Genomic DNA, 21,757 nt, shown 5'->3' with positions numbered 1-21,757 from the left:
TATAAGTGTGTATATATATATATATGTATAAGTGTATATCTATATATATGTATAAGTGTGTATGTATATGTGTAAGTGTGTATGTATGTGTGTATATGTATAAGTGTGTATGTGTGTGTGTGTATGTATGTAAGTGTGTATGTATGTGTGTGTATATGTATAAGTGTGTATGTGTGTGTATAAGTGTGTATGTATGTGTGTGTATATGTAAAAGTGTGTATGTGTGTATATATATATGTGTATATATATGTATGTATAAGTGTATATATATATATATGTATAAGTGTATATATATATATATATACATATATATAAGTGTGTATGTATATTTGTAAGTGTGTATGTATGTAAGTGTGTATGTATGTGTGTGTATATTTATAAGTGTGTATGTATGTGTGTGTATATGTAGAAGTGTGTATGTATGTGTGTGTATATGTAGAAGTGTGTATGTATGTGTGTGTATATGTAGAAGTGTGTGTGTGTGTGTATATGTAGAAGTGTGTATGTATGTGTGTGTATATGTAGAAGTGTGTATGTATGTGTGTGTATATGTAGAAGTGTGTATGTATGTGTGTGTATATGTAGAAGTGTGTATGTATGTGTGTGTATATGTAGAAGTGTGTATGTATGTGTGTGTATATGTAGAAGTGTGTATGTATGTGTGTGTATATGTAGAAGTGTGTATGTATGTGTGTGTATATGTAGAAGTGTGTATGTATGTGTGTGTATATGTAGAAGTGTGTATGTATGTTTGTGTATGTATGTGTGTGTATATGTAGAAGTGTGTATGTATGTGTGTGTATATGTAGAAGTGTGTATATAAATACGATAATCCTTTATGTATCTGGAAGAACAGTTATAGCAGTAAAACATTTATGTGATGATGATTAATAATAATTATTATAATAATTTTAAACAAGCCATGATTGTATTATAAGCTATTAAATAATTATAGCCTACTGATACACCTACTCTTTGCAGATGAGTTGGGAAACTGAATGGTTTAGCTCCTTCTCTAATCCTCACAGTCTGACCTGTCCTGTCAAATTATGCATTAAAGTCATGTCGGAAAGATCGTATTTATGAGTTATGCACACATGAATGCCACCACAAAGCTGTATTTATGAGTGGGAATCTCTGGATATTTTTTAAGCCCAGAGTTTCTGTATTGGGGTTGTGTCAGTAAGAAAACATGGTGGATCAATGGTGCATTAATTAATGCAACGTCTGTAGTTGATGACACATTTATTTAGATTGAATGTTTACTCAACTCAGAAGCCAAGTTCATTTATTATGTGTTAAAATACAATCAAACTGCTTAACATGTCTTTGTCAGGCTTTTTTATTTACAGTAAAACAAAGTACGATAGCATTGTACAATTACGATATAATATGGCATGATAGTTTACAGTGGATTCATCAATTGATTAAACTTTTTTAAAAAGCTAAACACATGATGCACATTCTTTGTTCTTCATTTTCTAGAAGTAGAGGTAAAAAAAACAACCTTGCTTTATTTTATTGGAGTTAATTAAGAGACACCATCTTGTTCCAACCAACGTGACTTGAACCCACCTGACATTGTAATTAGGACTTACCAACTCGTAAATACGTACTTCCCAGGAAGCCTTGAAGCCAAGATATGACTTGTGAAATGTTTCAAAATCCACAAATACATGCAACAATCCATAAATACACAGGACATGATTCACAAATTAATGCCAGGCAGAGTTGTGCTTGTGACATAAAAATATATTTGTAAAAAAATATTTATTTGTGAGTGTAATTAATTTTTATGAAACCCCTAACATACATTTGTGGATCTCATTCTATTTATTTGTGAATTTGTTTAATTTTTGTAACTCGCACTACTTTTATGTGTGGATCGTAATCTATTTAATTGGAATTATAAAACAATTCTAATCCCATAGTTGTGTATCACACAAAATAGGATCTACTGACTCGCTGCTGAAACTTACAAGGTATTCCTTGATGAGGTCGCTAACACTTTCCCCCAGGAAAAATGCAAGGGCCTTCAGCACACACTCTCTTTGAAGATGAATGTTTTCTAGATTTTACTTGTCATGTACACAATTATATATAGTATGTAACTTGCAGTGAAATGAAAATCTGGCCTATTGCTCTTTAGACTGTGCATTAAATACTAAATTAAAATTAAAAATCAGAAATGAATAAGAAATAATGAGAAATAAAATAAGAAATATGAAATATATGTTCAGGAATGTGCAAAAAGGGATGTACAAAATAAGCAGGGAATGTGCAAAAAATGGATGTAAAAAATATGCAGAATGCTACGGGTAGTAACAATACAAAGTGGTGTATGCGGAGTGCAGACTGACTGTAGAGTCCTAATGGAGTCCTAAGGGATCTGTATGGTGGACATTATGGTGGACATATGGTGGTCCGTGTTGAGGAGTCTGATGGCCTGAGGGAAGAAGCTCTTCCTGAGCCTCTCGGTTTTAGACATCAGACTACGGAAGCACTTGCCTGATTGCAGCAGGATTTTTACCAGGAATTTTTACCAGGATCTTTTACTTTCTGAACACATTTTTACATTATATTACAATGTATCCACTATTGGCAATTAAACTGGGAGATTTAAACAAGTGCTCCATCAAATCCATAAATATGCAGAAGGATCTTATTCATTGTCTGCTCTAATGATCAATTATTATTCATTATTATTATTATTACCACAAACATTTCTCTGTTCACTTTTGTCAATTTTTTACTTAGATTTCTTACTTGAAATATAAGTCATGATGGTAGCAGCAGAAGGAATTCAGATGGTTTACAGGAACATTTTAATTAGTAAACTTTTGTTTTGAATTATGCTAATGTGATTGTGACTTCAGTCTGTTATGTAAAAGAGTTCATGAATAAGTTGCCAATTTTGTTGTATTGTAAACGTTGAATCCACCATTTTCTTAACGATGCACGCGAGCAATGACCTATTTGGCTTTCCATACACAAAGCATTAAAAATGACCGCGCATGCGCGGCGCAAATTTGTCAGGGCACGCGGATAGGGTAAGCACACCCGGAACGAAGACGTTGCTAACATGGGCAAAAACAGTGCATTAAAAACTTCAAAATTATCTCTTCAGCAAACAGAAGAACGGAATCCAAGGTAGGATTTTTTTTACAGTACGTGGACGAATATTCGGTTGTATTGATAGATGAATCTCGGCGTTTGGGTGTTCTAAGTGCTAGTTGTAAAGTTAGCACGTGTTGTTTCTCTTCAGAATTGTGTGTAATGTAAGGAATAAAGCGGCGGTCACACTAGGCTTTAAATATGCGTATTTTTGCCCCACGCCGCTCAAATATGGGCGGAACAGGGTACGATATCATCCGTCAAAACTACATGAATAATTACAAACGAGCTAAAAAGAATTACTATATAATGTGATATAATAATACTGTCCATAGGGAACTGAAGTTTTCATATGCAATTACGTTTTACAGCAGTAAAATGTTAGACAATATTTGAAGCAATTAAAAAATAATTTTATGTTTCTATTTGTTAAATATACCATCGGTTCCTGTTATCACAAACCAGGCAGACTCTTTTAAAGTTGTTTTTAATAATCTTTCAAATCTGTTTTATAAAGTAATTTTTTAATTTTCTTTTTTGTTTGTTTGTTTACTAAAAAGGTCACATAGTGATGTCGCGATCATTTATTGGTTACACGTCTTCACGTGATACGATTACGAAGGTCAGAGTTCACAGTGCGGTACGAAAATTCTATGCATGAGCTTGCGTTTCCCGTCTGCCGTTTGAATGGAACTCAGTGGAGCGCTAAAGCTTAGTGTGATTGCTTTTTAAAGTTATTTTAAGGTCCCCCATGTTGTTGATCCTTACCATATTTCTAAAGGAAAGCCGCCAACATTTATTGTACTTACAGTTTAAAGTCTCTTCGTTTCACCAAGTAAAATGTTTGAGATTTAATGAAAGTATATGTGATCCCGTTAAAATATGTATCACATTTAAATGAGCTTTCAAGCAAACTCTGTGTGCGTGCGCGTGAGTGATAGTGCGATATTGCTATTTCATCCACAAATACTTCTCCCTAACAAAAAAAAAGTTTATACATTTATTCTTTGTTGAGGCTTACCTTATCAATGGCTTGCAACTAGCTTACCCGAGTTGACTGTTTTAACTACTTTCCTGAGGTCACAGTACTATGGAAGCCCTAAGCGGCCATGCGTTATTCATTTCTTTCTGTTTTCCCGTGATCTTGACATAACAAAAGTTGTTTTCTCACAATGGAATTTTATCCTGAGAAAATCTCACTTTGTGAATTGGACTGGTGTTACATGCACGTTGGCATCTTTGCCATCATAAATGTAATCATTCCCCACTGTAGAGATTGAGTTTATCTCTGCATTTAGAGGTGGGATGAAATTTGAAATTTAATCTATGAAACTTGTTTTCATCTAAGTGATGTGAAGTGCCAAATGCCAGACCTAAAATGGTCCAGTTAATCGCTAATTAAATTTATTGGCAACTGTTTTTATCATATTTGAGGCTTGTGTGACACTAAAGTATTTTTTTTCCTTTAGCAAGAATTTGAAGAAACCTCAGCTGAAAGAACATCTGGAGCAGATACCTTTTCGACTGCGTGAAATTATGAAAAGTAGAGAGAAAATGAATATGGGATCCTATAAACTCAAGAAAATCATGAGAGGTATGGATTATGGGACCAGTATAGTAGACTCAACCTTTTTTTCTTTTCTTTTTTCTTTTAGATACACCTGGCAATCCATAGGCCATTGTTATTTTTTTGGTGTATATGCAGTGAAGGAAATAAGTATTGAAAGCTTCAACATATTTTTCAGTGAATATATTTCCAATAAGGCAATTCACATGAAATTTTCACCAGAATTTGGTATTAACTCAAGAAATCCACACATACAGTGGTGCTTGAAAGTTTGTGAACCCTTTAGAGTTTTCTACATTTCTGCATAAATATGACCTAAATCATCATCAGCTTTTCACAAGTCCTAAAAGTAGATAAAGAGAACCCCATTAAGCAAATGAGACAAAATATTATACTTGGTCATTTATTTATGGAGGAAAATGATTCAATATTGTATATCTGTGGGTGGCAAAAGTATGTGAACCTTTGCTTTCAGTATCTGGTGTGACCCCCTCATGCAATAACTGCAACTAAACATTTCTGGTAACTGTTGATCAGTTCTACTTATCGTCTTGGAGGAATTTCAGTACAGAACAACTTCAACTCTGGGATGTTGGCGAGTTTCCTTACATGAGTTGCTTGTTTCAGGTCCTTCCACAGCATTTGTATTGGATTAAGGTCAGGAAATTTACTTGGCCATTACAAAACATTAACTTTTATTGTTTTTTAACCATTCTTTGGTAGAATGACATGTGTTTACGGTGGTATACTTCAGAATTCATTGTTCCATCAATGATGGGTAGGTGTCCTTGCTCAGATGCAGCAAAACAGGCCTAAACCATGATGCTACCACCACCATGTTTCACAGATGGGATGAGATTCTCATGCTGGAATGCTGTGTTCCTATCCCCAAACATAATACTTACCATTTAAACCAATAAGTTCTATTTTGGCCTCATCTACCCACAGAACGTTTATCCAATAGCCTTCTGGCTTGTCCACATGGTCTTTGAACTACAGATGGGGAGCAGTGTTCTTTTTGGAGGGCAGTGACTTTCTCCTTAAAACCCTGCCATGCACACCATTGTTGTTCAGTGTTCTCCTGATGTTGGACTCATGAACATTAACATTATCCAATGTGAGAGAGGCCTTTAGTTCCTTAGAAGTTACCCTGGGTTCCTTTGTGACCTGGCAGACTATTACAAGTCTTGCTCTTGGAGTGATCTTTGTTTGTCGACTACTCCTGGGGAAGGTAACAATGGCCTTGAATTTCCTCCATTTGTACACAGTCTGTCTGACTATGAATTGGTGGACTTCAAACTCTTTAGCAATGGTTTTGTAATCTTTTCCAGCCTGATGAGCATCAACAATTCTTTTTCTGAGATCCTCAGAAATCTCCTTTGTTCATGCCATGATACACTTCCACAAACACATGTTGTGAAGAACAGACTCTGACAGATTCCTGTTCTTTAAAACAGGGCACTCACTCACACCTGATTGTCATCCAATTGATTGAAATTACTTGACTCTAAATTCCCCTCCAATTTAACAGCTAATCCAAGAGGTTCACATACTTTTGCCACTTACAGATATGTAATATGGGATCATTATCCTCAATAAATAAATTACCAAGTATATTTTTTTTCTGTCTCATTTGTTTAATGAGACTTTGTTTATTATAGCAAAGGTCAAACTACTTTATTGGTTCTTGGGCCAATACAGTAGTTACCAGGGCCTTGTAAAAGAGATTTCAGTGTGACTACCTGGTAAAGTTTATACAAAATACATAAAGCACATAAGCTGAATACAGTTGAGAAATGTATAAACAACATTAGACACCAGATTTTTTGTAAGTTTTACTAAAATCCTACTTGACTCAGAGAAGACAGAAATATTTTTTACTAGGGACCAAGGCAGCTGGAACTGAGCTTCCCAGTTACCTAGTAACTGATCTTTTCATTTATGTTCTGTGCAGCAGTGATCTGCCACCCCTGCTTCGATTAAAAACTAGGTCTTTATCGTACTTAAAATTTTAAAGAAATACTCCTCCAGTAACCTTCCTCTTATGTTCAGCACTCTGGCTCTCAGTCACTTTCTCATTCTTAATCTTTAAGGCTAGGTTAAAAACGTTTTTATTTTTGCCCGAACGCCAGGTGGGCTGGCCAAGAAGAGGCATTTTGACTGACTGACGGACCGACGGACTGGCCGGCTGACTGACCGATTCTCCTTGTTGAAATGTGCATGCACAATTGTCTTATTACAGTGAAAAAATTGAATATGTTGTCTGTCAGATTTAAGAGAACATAATGTGTATTAAATTTCTCATCAAAACATGATTTCATTGCTTATTCTAAATTTAATTTAAACAAGTTTCTAATTACTAGTTTGAATTGTATAGCGTGAGTGTGATCAATTATGAGATATTTACGTGATCCAGTTACATTATAAAATCTTGTGAGGATTAGCATGATGACAGAAAGACATAACTATATTATTAAATTAACATAATTAAAGAATGTGTGGTAGAATAGTGCAGTGGTCAACGTTGCTGCCTTACACCCCAGTGACCTGGATTCAATCCTGTGTTGGGATGAGCAAATTTTATTCAGGGTTTTGAAAATACAGCATCAGATAATCTAATGTAACACAATTCATTCACATGGAACTGATGTACGCAATTGAATTAAGTAAATTCAGCGAGCTTTTGAGTTGAGGCATTTTAGTTCATCAAGTGACTGACTGAATCCCATTGTTGAAAATTGCATGTGCGAGGAGCCTAGCTAGCCAAATTTCAATCTTTCTATACTCAGGTAGCAAGCAGTGAGCAATACCAGGGACATTCTATGATCTACATGTATCTGTTGACATTTGTGTGACAAATGCTATGCAGCCAACGGTGGTCCAGGAAAGCTTTGCTTGCCTAGTTACTTTGTTTCAGTTTAGTCAGTCATTATGCTAACTAAGCTCCTCTCTTTGGTAAAGGTAAAAAAAATAAGTAATGCCTTTGATTAGCAAAAGGTGGTTCATGTCAACTGGTGGAAAGTACAAAACATGCTGTAGTTTCTGTTTAATTCTCAGTACCCCTACATACCCAAAATACGTGTGTTCTTACTAGATAGTTATCAGTAGTAGTTTGTAACTTTTTTCTGTCCTTTCTTTACTGAAGCACATAAGCACAAAGCAGAGACAGAAATCTGTGAGCAGGAACACATCAGAGTTCCACAATTTCGGAGAGGAAAGCAAGAGTCAGAGAAGGCATACCTGCATCGCATGTCGCAAGAAACGCAGTATGTTTTCTTTCTCACCAAAAACCAGCCAGAGAGGCTTCCTGAACAAGACATGGAAGAGAAGGCTACAACTTCAAACAAAGAGATAAAAAAAAAAGAGTGAGTGGCATACTGGTTTGTTGTCTACATCTACTTATGTACATTTGTACCCATTGTTTTTATTGCTTAAGTCATTGTGATTGCTTGTGGGGTTTTTTTTTCTATTAAGGTTTAACAAAGGAAGAAGTCAGCATAAGAAAAAAGCCAAACAACAGGAGTATGTGGAAAAAAAGATATTTGTAGGCATGTACTCATTAAAACAATAAACACACTAACATTATTTATGCTAATATTATATACAATTTGAATTTTTATGTTTTATGTGTTTTCTTCTTAAAGATAAAGTACAGTTTGGAGAGGTTGCCATGGCACCGCCATCATTAACTGTCAAACCAAAAAAGGCACCTGTGAAACCTCAGGTAAGCTACATCTGAAACCTTGTCTTCATTACTGGGATGGCAACATAAAATAAAACATGTACATGCTAAATGGTAGTGTGTTCATTTTCAATTATTCTGTCTTTTTTTACACTAAAATTTCAATATTTTTATGTTTGGCAAATTTCTCTAGAGGGCATCCAGTAGTCTTCTTCTGAGTTCTATGCTTGGCCACACTGATGTCTCAACAACTAAGCCATCTATGGCAAGGCAGAAAATAATTGAAGAAGAACATGAAAGAGTGGTCCATGCTTATCGCCAACTGAAGAGGCATACGCAAGCAAAAAGAGCGCAAAAGACAGGAATAAACAAACTCCTAAACCCTCAATGATATCTCCAGGAAATTGTTTAAAAAAATATACATATTCAAGAAATTGTCATTAAAGTTTCCATGTAAGCCTAAATACCAATTTTTTTATCAGGTGTTTGTAAAACACAATAGAACATTCATGCATGTGCTTAAACAAGCTTGTTGTTGATAAAATATTGATTAAAAAACATTATTGCTGCATCTTTTTGTTGTTTTAATTGCCATGTTCATTTCCTAAAATGTCTGAATGCTAGGAACCAATTTTCTGGAATTATGGTGTTGAGAGATACAAGGACAAGACGTGGCTCTCTGATGTTTGTGGTAGGAAATGGGGCAGTGAACAAGACTACAGAAAGAGTGAAAACTGAGGTTCTGGATGGAGGTCTACACAGCTTAAATGGCAGGAAGGGAGCATTTAATTAATCAATTAGCTAAGAACCAATATAAAGTCTCCATCCATCCATCCATCCATCTTCAACCGCTTATCCTTTTCAAGGTCACTGGGGAACCTGGAGCCTATCCCAGGAAACATCGGGCACAAGGCGGGGTACACCCTGGACAGGGTGCCAATCCATCGCAGGGCACAATCACATACACACTCACACACCCATTCATACACTATGGACACTTTGGACATGCCAATCAGCCTACCATGCCTACCATCTTTGGACTGGGGGAGGAAACCACCGCAGCATGGGGAGAACACGCAAACTCCACACTCACAGGGCCACAGTGGGAATCGAACCCCCGATCCTGGAGGTGTGAGGCGAACGTGCTAACCACTAAATATAAAGTCTTTTTTTTTTTTTTTTTTTTTAAACAGAATGTGTTCCATCAAGTAGGGTTGTCACGATGCCATAAACATACCTTATGATACTATACCAGCTGAAGTATCACAATACCAAGTATTATCATGATACCATGCACTCAAATTTACAGAAATACATGGATATAAATGAAAACAATTTTCCTTTGAACACTTTTTTTTAATGAGAATGAATTCAGTGTGCCACAAATTTCATCTATTGTTCCCTGAATGAAATCATGCTAATGGAAATTTTCCTAGAGTAAACATGAACACAACATGAATAAATAACTTAATTTGAACACCAAAATAAAAAATTGTGAATTAAATGAAAAATTAAGTTTAAAAATTCAGTCAAATATTAATTAAAAAATAATTCAAATACTCATCTAAGAAGTTCATTCACAAGAAGAATTATTTCAAAATTCTATTCATTCTTATTAACATAATGCTAGTGCCTTTCCAGTTCAGTTGTCCAGTTTCTTGACCTAGTGCAGAGTTTTGGCAAGAAACACAAACATTTTCACACGATGTGATGTCAGCCTTGCATGGAGAGATGAACATATGTTGCCTGATGCACAACATGAGGCAGATATAAACCAGTATCTCCATGCAATCATTGACAGGACTGGAAAGTTGCCCTCATGTAGTCTCCACCATTTGAGTGAGTCGTCTTCTGCATCTGTCTTTGGAAGTTTGTGGAATATTTCCAACATAAACAGTCAAATAATCAAACTGTTTGCATAATTAGTGTTGTAATTAAGTTCATATATACAGTTTTCATATACATAAATGAAGTGAGTGCACTGTAATCCTACCTGTGGTTCTGCGGAGACATTAACATCATCCTCTGTTGTGTGTGATCACACTCCCTGCCAAAAGTCCCCTTATACCTGACATGGGACACTTGAAATAAGGCTGCTTGAATGGGAAGTTGTGTGTAACTCTTCCTGCTTGTATCGACTTTGCAAATCACTTCTTATGCAATCCTTGATGTGACACCTTAGTTGGCTGTCAATCACAGATACTGTTAAAATTGATTAATTTTTCCTCAGCAGTGGAAGGGGATGAGGCTCTCCAGAGTACATCAATGAAATCCCTAAGAGGACCAAGAATATTTTTCAGTGCCTCCATTGTAGTAATGTCAGATTCTGTAGGCAAGAGGTGACACTTATTTCTGTTAACAGCTAACACTTCACAAACAACTTGCTGTTGTAAAAAGTGATCCACCGTCATATGCTGACCCATCCTGCCATGTGATGTATATGGAGACCCCACTGCTCTCCCAAAATCTCAGTAAAGACCTCACTCAGGCTCTCTGCCATGTGGTCACTATTAAGTTGTGCACAGCCCAGGCACCATGATTGCATGTGCCAATCCTTTGTTATGAGCTGAGTAGTTACAGCCATGTAGGACTGTTTTGTTCTACTGGTCTCTGGACCTCTGGGTCTGTTGTACATGCGTAAAATCCAGATCCTTGAAGTTCTGCTTTTATTGCCACTCTAGTTTCTGTGCACAGTTTTGGTATTTCAGTGTCCATGAAAAAGTTTCTGCTAGGCAGCTTATATTTGCTATTGAGTTGCCTTACCAGTTATTTATATCCAAACCTTTCCACTGTATTTATTTGTATTTAGTAGAGAGAGATAGTTTGTATATATTGTAACCTTATTTGTTTGTGTTGACATAATAATGTTGATAATGACATCAACCTAATATTGTGTGTAATTTAAACTGAAATTTCTGCCTTAATTGATTTTAAGCAAAACGATCTATAAAGCAGACAACAATACAAGTAGTGCTACCATGCAAAATCTAATAATTGAGTTCTAGAAGAAAGTAGTAACGTAACGAAATTGGCTTGATAACTCCAAGTCACTAATGTCAAGTCCCCTCCACTACCATTTATCATGTCTGGACAAATTCAAACAGTTAAGACTGTGTTAGAGGACCTGTAGACTGAGCAAATACTATACTAAGGATGTTTCAGTGTGAGTATAATTTCACTTACAAATAAATTCTACTGAATTTGGGACATGTTCTCAATTGTGATATGACCAACAGTGGACTTGTGTATAGGCTACACCTGCTAATACAGCTGATGGACCATTTTGCACTACTACACGTAGCTAATGCTAGACATATTTAGCAGTGTAATTTGAAAATCTACTCTTTAGTTTACTGTAGCAGTGGAAAAGAATGAAAAAGTTTCATTTGACAAATCTGCTCATCTAGAGAGGGCTTTTCATTTGTGCTATAGGAAAAAAACGCATGATTACATTTCTGCTTATTCGTGTAAATGTCAACTACATTGTGTAATCTAATTTCATGTATTGATACATTTTTATTTTTTAATCTTTTGTCATTCACACATATAGCCTTCTATGTCCATTGTAGTCAGTTTGCTCTTTGAGCAGAATTAGCAGCCTTTGGACTGTGGATAGTTCTATGAGATAGTTCTATGAGTAGTAGATGCAGAGTGTTTCTTTTTTGTCTATATTGGTAATTTTATTCAGTGCTTTTATATCTATAAAACCTGCAGAGATGTTAGGTATGAGATTTGTATTGTAAACTACATCGTTTTTTTACTTACTAATGTTATACGACTTACAATTAGTCATTTTTCCTGGTTTAAAAGGCTTTATTCTACTGGAGAAAATCTAAATGGAGCAACGGAATTTTAAAAATGATTGTCAACTTAACAACTTGTGTTCATGATTATTGTAATTAAGTACATAACACTTAAATTCCTTTTAAATTAAGTGAAATTAAAGTGTGTGTTTTTGTGCGTCTGTGTGTGTCTGTGTCATATTTTTGGTTGTGTGTGTGTGTGTGTGTGTGTGTGTGTGTGTGTGTGTGTGTGGAATGCACATGATCATACTATGTATGAATACGTTCTATGTGAAAGAACTTGTGTGTTTGTGTGCGTGGGAATGCACCAGAACCGGATTTAAAGTTTACTACTGATAATATTCAATTAGCTATGGCCTAAATATTTACACAGGTGTCTTTTGTTCTGATTAGTCAGGGGTATCTTCTGTGTGTGTATGCACTGGAAACCGGATTTAAAGTTTACTACTGATAAACTGGTAGTCTTTAACTATGTCTGTCCAGTGACGTTGGTGATGACCTTTTTTGACCTAGGCTTGTCAAAATCAATGATTAAGCTATAGCTAAGAATATGGAACAATAGATATCTTTAACTACATCTGTCCAATGATGTTGGTGAGGACCTTTTTTGACCTAGACCTATCTTCTCTGTGTGTGTGTGTGTGTGTGTGTGTGTGTGTGTGTGTGTGTGTGTGTGTGTGTGAATGCACCGGAACCGGATTTAAAGTTTACTACTGATAAACTGTGAGTCTTTAACTACGTCTGTCCAGTGATGTTGGTGATGACCTTTTTTGACCTAGGCTTGTCAAAATCAATGATTAAGCTATAGCTAAGAATATGGAACAATAGATATCTTTAACTACATCTGTCCAATGATGTTGGTGAGGACCTTTTTTGACCTAGACCTATCTTCTCTGTGTGTGTGTGTGTGTGTGTGTGTGTGTGTGTGTGTGTGTGTGTGTGTGAATGCACCGGAACCGGATTTAAAGTTTACTACTGATAAACTGTGAGTCTTTAACTACGTCTGTCCAGTGATGTTGGTGATGACCTTTTTTGACCTAGACCTATCTTCTGTGTGTGTGTGTGTGTGTGTGTGTGTGTGTGTGTGTGTGTGTGTGTGAATGCATTGGAACCGGATTTAAAGTTTACTACTGATAAACTGGTAGTCTTTAACTATGTCTGTCCAATGACGTTGGTGGTGAACTTTTTTGACCTAGGCTTGTCAAAATCAATGATTAATCTATAGCTAAGAATATGGAACAATAGATATCTTTAACTACATCTGTCCAATGATGCTGGTGATTACCTAGACCTGTCAAAATAAATATGATTTTGCGATGCACGCTCGCCTCACACCGCCAGGGTCGGGGTTTGATTCCTGCGGCTCTGTGTGTGCAGAGTTTGCATGTTCTCCCCGTGCTGCGGGGGTTTCCTCCGGGTACTCCGGTTTCCTCCCCCAGTCCACAGACATGCATGGTAGTCTGATTGGCGTGTCTAAAGTGTTCGTAGTGTGTGAGTGTGTGTGTGATTGTGCCCTGCGATGGACTGGCACCCTGTCCAGGTTGTACCCCGCCTTGTGCCCGATGATCCCTGGAATGGCTCCTGGTTCCCCTGTGACCCTGAAAAGGAGTAAGCAGTTGAAGATGGATGGATGAATGATAATGATCTTGAACTTGACCTAAGAGTAATATTATGTATCTTTTTGACCTTTGACTTAGACCTGTCAAAAATAAGGTTACAATATATACAAACTATCTCTCTCTTTTAGTCAATGCAAATGACCTGGCCACTACTGTTTACAGTTTACAACAGCTGCTTCTTTGGATGTTGCTTCATACTTATTGGCATTCTCAAAGAGGCTGTCAGTGGTGTGTTGCAACTTGCGGGTAACAGGTGGAGCTGTCTGGCTATGGGCAGCATGGTTCTGATTATGAAAAAGGTAAACAAATGGGATTATTTACTTAGAATTTGCTTTTAAAGGTTAAAACAAAACAAAACATACTGTAATGTTAAACAGGAAATCTTTAAAGATCAGTGTAAAGAATTTAGGCTAAATTAAGTGTTCTAGCTGTGTGTAAATAAGACAGTTTGCCATTTTTGCTAGTAAGCAAGCTAACATTGCTTTAACTGATGTGTCTAAACATTAAAATCAGCCATGTTTGCTAGTAAGTGAGCTAACTTTGCTGTGTACATAATAAAATGATGTGGAAAAGTGATGTTTGAGCTCCTTGCTGCATGAACAATGATGTGCAATGCCTCATTTTTGAGGTAAAAATATTCTTTAATGTTAAACAAGATTTTTTAAAGATTAAGGTAAATAATTTAGGTTAAATGAAGTGTCACTAACCTTTTTGTATTTTGCAAAAGCAGTGGGATGTGTCAGAAGGTGTTTAATACGGTTGCTGGTGTTTCCCCTTTGGCTTTTGAGGATGGGTTTTCCATCGTCGATAGGCTTCCCAGTCTCATCAGTCAAAAACCCAAAATAATTCCAAATTTCACTATGTATGTCAGTTGGTCTTCTTTAAAAGCTTACCACACTCAAATTTCTTATTTAAATCCATTTGATCAACTAGGAGACACCAACGCAAAATTAACTCAGACATGTATTTGAAGTGTACTAGGAAAATTTCGTGCAGCACAAAGGACTATGTTTGTAATGTTTTTGCACAGAAGTGTTTATATGAATATTTTAGCAAAAATAGTATTGTCTGATACTAATTTTTGCTAATTTGAAGCATTGGTATTGCGATACTACCGTAGTATCAGTATACAGTAGAACCTTACTGTCAAGACGTGTTGTGTCAGTGTCGAGGCTAGAGTTTGGATATTTTGCTGTCTAGTCCCCAAAACCGATGCAGATTGTTAAAAAAAAATACTGATACAGATTTTAGATATATCAATAGTCATTTTTAACACAACCTAAATTAAGTTATTAACTGCAGATATTGGTGTAGATATAAGAAAGGCAAAGCAAGCAATTGCTTGAGGCCCTGTGTTTTGAGGAGGCCCCCTGAATGCTGACACTAAGTCCAATACAAAGCACAGAACTCTCCCAAATCCTCTGATGTACTCCACTATACTAGAATCCCCACTTTGGAGACCCCATCTCGTTAGTGTGTGGGACTTGAACAGGTTTATTTAGAATTGCTGTGCTTTTCAAAATGAAGAGAACTTGAAGACAAAAAAATAAAGAGAAAGAAACACGAAGAGGAAAAGAGGAAGCAAAAGCAGGAATAGGCGTTCAGTTTGGAACACACATTTTGAACTCTAGTTAGCTAGCTTTCTTAGTAGAATTAGTCATTTTTCTCAAATTGCCTTGATATGTTGGTCTTCTAAAATAGATACAGTGTATAAAAACCAACATCAGAGGTGTTCTATCATAGCCTACACAAGGAAACAATGGATTATCTAATAAGGAGGCTTGATCTAGCAATGCGTCCAGCATGCAGAATTTAATGTTGTGTTCGCTGGATTTTTAAAACTATTTTGGAGATTGTGCACATGGGTAAAGTGGTAGCCATGACAACATGACCAGGATGCAGTTGGCCAGTTAACTCAAGTGTTTACTGAAATTTTTTGGGGAAGAGAAACCTTTGGGGAAGAGAGAGCAAAACCTTGGAGGGAGAGAGAACATTTGGAGGGAGAGAGAGAGAGAACCTTTTCAGGGAGAGAGAGAGAGAGCCCTTGGAGGGAGAGAGACAGAGAACCTTTGGAGGGAGAGAGAGAGAGCCCTTGGAGGGAGAGAGAGAGAGAGAGAGAGAGAGAGAAGCCTTGGAGGGGGAGAGAGAGAACCCTTGGGGGGGGACCCTTGGAGGGAGAGAGAGCAAGAGAGAACCTTTGGAGGGAGAGAGAGAAAACCCTTGGAGGGTGAGAGAGCGAAACCTTGGAGGGAAAGAGAGTGAAACCTTGGAGGGAGAGAGCGACACCTTGGATAGACAGAGAGAGAAACCTTGGAGGGAGAGAGAGAACCCTTGCAGGGAGAGAGAGAGAGAGACTGAATGTGTTAATGGTGTCAAAGCTATGGTATATTTTATGTGTGTCATCTATGCCATTGTGGGTAGAAAGAAGGGTGAAAAATGCTTTTTAGATTTTTTCTTTTATGGGACAGGAAGCCACCAAGAATTGCACACAACACTTTAATAGGAGTAATGGAAAAGGGAGGATTGGGTTTAATAGATGCTGAGCAAACGACAAACAGTTTGAGAGTGAAAATAATAATAATAAACAAAAGTATTTGGATGATGAAAATAAAGCAGCATGGGAAAAAAAGAATGGAATATTTTTTTTAATGAATGTGGGAATTTTAATTTGGGAGATAATATTTTATAGATGAAAACAAAGAACTGGATGATGGAAGGGTTAACAGAATTCTATAAGGAAATGATGAGTGCCTGCACTGTAAAAAATTAGTTTTAGTTGTTCCCAAGTAAATTTTTAAGTTGACACAACAAATAGTTTTTTTAGTTTTTCAGTCAACTTAACATGTTAAGTTTTCACTGTCAAAACTAGTTTGTAAGTTGAATTAACGACAGTATCTGTTACCTCAACTTAAAAGTATATGTTGAATCAATACAATAATGATGTCATGTTCTGAACATTCATTGCAAGATCTCATGTGAAGCGCGAAGCAGACAGAAGACGATAGATGTTGTAGAGCAAGACTGAAATCTTCCACCATTATCAAATTTGGAAAGTAAATATTTGTTCATATTGATTTAATCACTTGTAAAAATGACATGTACTATATAATTGTATATTGTTTATAATGTTTATATGTTATTTCTACATTGAATTAAACCGTGGCTAATCCACACATAGTTTGGCTAATCGTATTATATTGTTGCTAGCCAGCGAACTGAAGCTAAATATCTACAAAAGTAACGAAACAAAACTAGCTAAGTATTATTTCTTCTAGTCAATTAATACACGTTTAATATATCAACAGTTTATCTCCATGAGTTGCAAAAAGCAGGGCATAGGTTAGCCCGAGGAAGAAATTCACATGCGACACGATAAACTATCCTCCGAGATTGCTACATATCACAATATGTAAATAAGTGTGTGTGCACCGCATTCAGTGTTTATTTATCTATTTTATTTTATTTATTTATTTTTTACTGTGAATGTGAGAATACAGAGCGGGATGTGTGTGGTGTTAAAAGGGCAAAAACTGTGAGAGAGAACTTAATTAAGTGCTCATGCACTGTGTAGTGATGTGTTCATTTTCAATTAATCTTTAATATGATTCGGGAACAATGAGTTGTCTCGGAGAGTGATTGGTACATTTTTGAACGTGCATGCGCAGCAACAGCCCCATAGGTTCTGTACCGGAAACAGAAATTATTATTTCACCTCTGGAGTCTTTGGTTCGAGTCGTTCGTTCGTTCAGCACTTCACATCCCCACTGCATTCCGAATATGGGTTACGTGATGAACGAATGCCTTGAACCTGAAGACTTGTGAAAATTCAAATCAGTTTTTTTGCAGTGTTGTTTAACATGTTTCTGTGTTATGTTTATTTGATGTTCTGTAATGACTGAAGATCAGCACAGAATTCACCAGACTTGTGTCGATGGACCTGAGCAAGTCCTTTTATGAGAGTCTTGACAAATATGACTCAAAGCTGCTGTATTTGTACCACTCAAGGCACTATGCAGACATCGCAGAAATGAGTGCCATACTGGAGAGCCTGGATAAAAATGTGAGTAGATTTATTTTAAGTGTAGTTGTTTAGTAAATACTGTGGTTATTTCCTTTCTTGCTATTTCTCTTGTCCTGCATAATTTGAATATAAAACATTTGTACTTTTGAGGCATCAAATCACAGGAAGAGGGTTGCAGTACTTCTGGGACTGCCACTGTACATGCAGGAGAATCCATCTCACTTCTTAATGTTCTGTGAGGTAAGTGTCTGTGAGGAAAGTAAGAAGGGACGTTGAAAGATATTAAGATAATGGAAGTCCATGTATTGATATTTCCATCTATTTTGATGGAGTTTACCTTGTTTTATTTTCATGAGAGATGATAAATTTCAGGAAGTTGTACTGTATTATTTCCCACCTTCTAATAGTAATTCATTTTGTGCAATAACTTAAGTTATAAGTTAAGGTCGGTTCACTCATGCTGTTCTTAAGTCGTTGAGCTTGTGAGGTTGTATGTGTGAAAGCACATTTTAAAGTTTGTTGTTTCTTATACAGCACACAGATTCTGAAGAAGAGATAATCAAGGGCATGACTGTTGGAATCATTACAGTTGTGGATGATATGATGGACCCTATTCTGTGTGACTGCAGTGATGTAGCGCTTGTAATCGAAGTTGTTATTGTTCTACGCAATATTGGTGATGTACCAAATACATTTGTCAACTTGATGGGATTGCTTTATGCACTTAACATAAACTACTCCCAAAACTTCAAATACACCTTTGAGGTCATTCAGAGGCTGTTCATGAACATTGGAGCTGATGCCTGCAATGTATGAGTACATTCACTTAAAAATAAACTGCTGAAGTAGAGATAGGTGTTATGCATTTCTTGTAAGAGAAATGTCATGTGTTGTTGTGTTATGTGAATGTTACAGTTTCTATGCCTCAACAGCATGATTTCAGTTTTGTTTTATATTTTCACCTTTAAACACTGGGAAACTGAAATGTAATTTTGTTAGGCAAAAAACAGATTTCTGCTTGCATTTTCTGTTTATTTTGAGAAATTCATGTAATATAATTTATTTATTTTTTGTCTCTCAAATTGATCTTACCACAATATTACATTTTTAACCTTTTGCTTAAAGAGTTCAAAGAAACACTGGCTATTGTAGCTCTGGATATTTGAACCTGTTTGACTTGATCTGTATTTATTTGTAAATTTATAAGTGAAACAATTGATAAAGTCTTTCATATGGAAAAATGGGTTGTTATTTATTTGGTTGAACTTGCTAATGTAAGTTAGGAAAATAAGCCAAATTAAGTTAAATGAACTTGAATTTTAGTACAGACAACTTGAAAAACTTAAGTTCACCTTACTTTTATAACAGTATTTCAACTGAACTTGGGAAGTCTGCATTACTTGAAATGAGTAGTTGGGTCAATTATTTAATTATGTCAACAAAACTTTTTAAGTTGAAATTACTTATTATTTTACGTAAATACAACTTAACTGAGTCAAAGCAAAAAGACAATAATAAAATAAAATAGGATTTAAGCCAGTTTAAGCCCCCACACACCAAAAACTTTCAAGGCAGGTAAGTAAAAGACCATGAACAACAATATCGAAGGCAGCTCTAAGATCAAGAAGAATGAGAATGGAAGTAGCCCCAGAATCAGAGGCCATCAACAAGTCATTGGTAACTTTGACCAACGCCGCTTTAGTACTGTGACATTTACGAAAATCTGACTGAAGGGGTTCAAAGGGGTTATTATTTGTAATTGAGAGGCAATTGAGAGGCAACAAGACGCTCAAGTATTTTCGCCAAAAACTGAAGATTTGAGATCAAACGAAAATTCTTAAAATCATCCAGGGAAGCATTTTCTTTCTTTGGCACAGGTGTAACAGCAGCAGTCTTTAGTACTGCTGGAACAACCCCTGTCTCCAATGATTCATTTATAATACCGAAGATAGTAGGGCACCAAACATCAAAGCATGATTTAAATAGGCTTATGGGAATTGGATAAAGCAAGCAAGTGCTTGATTTCATGCTGGATACCTCCCTTGTGAGAGCCTCAGAATCAAGCAGTGAGAAATAAGTGAAAGAAACACCAGCGAACCCAGATGGACGAAGGAGTGAAGTGGCAGAGTCAGGTGTAACAGAAATTTGTTTGCGAACATTATCAATCTTAGAATTAAAAAACTGAAGAAAAGAATTACATAGCTGCTGAGAAACAGACAAGGTGGTAACAGCATTAACTTGAAGCAATCTGTTTATGGTTTTGAACAAGTGCCTGGGATTTCCTTGATTGTTTACAATAGCCTGAGAGAAATAAGATGATCTTTCAGTCTCAATTAATGCCCTGTAATCACCCAGAAGATCCTTCCACGCTTGATAGTAGACGTTCAAGCCAGTAAGCCATGGTTTACGCTCCATTTTCTGACAAGCAGCCATTCTAGCACGCAGACTGTCATTATACCAGGGAACAGAGTGGGCGAATGTAACCTTACTTAATGGGGAGCAAAAGAGTCAAGACTAGTAGCAAGAGCAGAATTTAACTGCAGAACTTTCTCCTCCAGCGATGAGGGATGCAGATCTCTCAAGGTGGAAACTACAGAGTTGGCGAAAACGGTCTGATCAATAGACTTCCACTTCCAGAAGGTTCTGATAGTAAGTAAAATTTATTTGTATAGCACGTTTCACACAGCAACACTGACCAAAGTGCTGAACAGAGTACAGAAAGTAAAATAGAAACAGAATTAGACCAAATAAAAGCAGACAATAGACAATAGAAAAAATCTATAAAAAAATTGTTTAAACAATTAAAAATTTGATCAAAAAGCCTGGTAGAAGAGATATGTTTTAAGCCTATTTTTAAAAGTAGTAATATAAGGTGCAAGGCAGATGTCCAGTGGCAGTTGATTCCATAGACGGGGGGCAGCAACAGCAAAAGCTCTATCCCCCTTTGTTTTTAACCAGGAACGAGGGACATGCAAAAGAAACCTATCAGAAAATCTTAAACATCCGTTTAATGAATGTGGATTAATACGATCCTCAAGATATGAAGGAACTTGATTATTAAGAGAGTTTTAAAAACAAACACCAGAACCTTAAACTGAATCCTAAAATGATGGTAGGATCATACCTTCAAGGTTTTATACCTTCATGTCCCAAATTGCACACAGTCTGTGAAAATCTCAGAAAGATGCCAGGAAGAGAGGGCGAAATAGTGGTGGAGACAACAGTATGAGGAGAAGAGAAGGAAACAGGGCCCCATGGCTCCCATCCCTAACCAGGATGTCCACTTGGACAATATGTTACACTGGCAAATAATGTGTGACAAGAAGGGAAGGTGCAGGGTTCCTGGGTACACAGGAACACCTAAAGTGAAAAGTATAATGTACACCTCTGTTTAACAGCAGAAAAGAACCGCTTTTTGAAGTTTCAAACAGAGTAAAATCTCATAACATGAAGTACATGGCATGACACATTACACAATACAGAGCTACGCATGTATCAAATCCAGTATTTTCCTTTTTACATAATGATTTGTTGACACTTTAAAAAAAAAAATTTTATATTGCTTTCTGAGCATTGTTTTATAATACATGAATTCATGATTTTCCTATGATTCTGTACCATTGTCGCACAACTCTGCCCTTGTCACGTCTTGAGACATAACGCAGATAGGACGGATACAAGTGCAGTTCGACAGTTTTATTAAAGAGAGACACAGCTAGATAAATCCAAATAGTAATCCATAAACGTAATCCAAAACATGCAAAAGGTCAGGCGATCGGTAAACAGGCATAAACGGGGCAAAGCAGGAATCAAGGTCACGTTCACGGAAAACAGGGTCGAGAAACAAAACAAGAAACATAAACAATGACTAGGAACTGGGAGCAGAAAAACCGACCCTGACCTCGACCCCGACCTCGACCCCGACCTCGACCCCGACCCCGACCTCGACCT

General features: G+C 36.5%; 2 protein-coding genes across 3 annotated transcripts; both read left to right on the top strand.

The window, feature by feature from the left end:
* Positions 1 to 2,993: 2,993 nt before the first annotated feature.
* On the top strand, positions 2,994 to 8,934 carry ccdc137 (coiled-coil domain containing 137). Of its 2 annotated transcripts, none has more exons than XM_053646883.1 (6): positions 2,994 to 3,150; positions 4,584 to 4,708; positions 7,827 to 8,046; positions 8,156 to 8,229; positions 8,326 to 8,405; positions 8,557 to 8,934. In XM_053646883.1, the coding sequence occupies exons 1-6, from the start codon at positions 3,083 to 3,085 to the stop codon at positions 8,752 to 8,754; spliced, it is 765 nt and encodes a 254-aa protein (XP_053502858.1). In that variant the 5' UTR covers positions 2,994 to 3,082; the 3' UTR covers positions 8,755 to 8,934. The 2 variants fall into 2 exon arrangements, with proteins under 2 accessions (XP_053502858.1, XP_053502867.1); XM_053646892.1 differs by having other exon boundaries at positions 3,032 to 3,150; positions 4,588 to 4,708.
* Positions 8,935 to 13,743: 4,809 nt separating this feature from the next.
* LOC128617104 (uncharacterized) lies at positions 13,744 to 18,897 on the top strand. The gene is made up of 4 exons (XM_053640107.1): positions 13,744 to 14,084; positions 17,687 to 17,845; positions 17,957 to 18,046; positions 18,341 to 18,897. The coding sequence occupies exons 1-4, from the start codon at positions 13,917 to 13,919 to the stop codon at positions 18,620 to 18,622; spliced, it is 699 nt and encodes a 232-aa protein (XP_053496082.1). The 5' UTR covers positions 13,744 to 13,916; the 3' UTR covers positions 18,623 to 18,897.
* The last annotated feature ends 2,860 nt before the right edge of the window (positions 18,898 to 21,757 follow it).

Source organism: Ictalurus furcatus, chromosome 2, assembly GCF_023375685.1.
Source record: "Ictalurus furcatus strain D&B chromosome 2, Billie_1.0, whole genome shotgun sequence".
Taxonomy (NCBI): Eukaryota; Metazoa; Chordata; class Actinopteri; order Siluriformes; family Ictaluridae; genus Ictalurus; species Ictalurus furcatus.
Note: the sequence above shows the minus strand (reverse complement) of the source record. Positions and strands in the feature narration are given on the sequence as shown.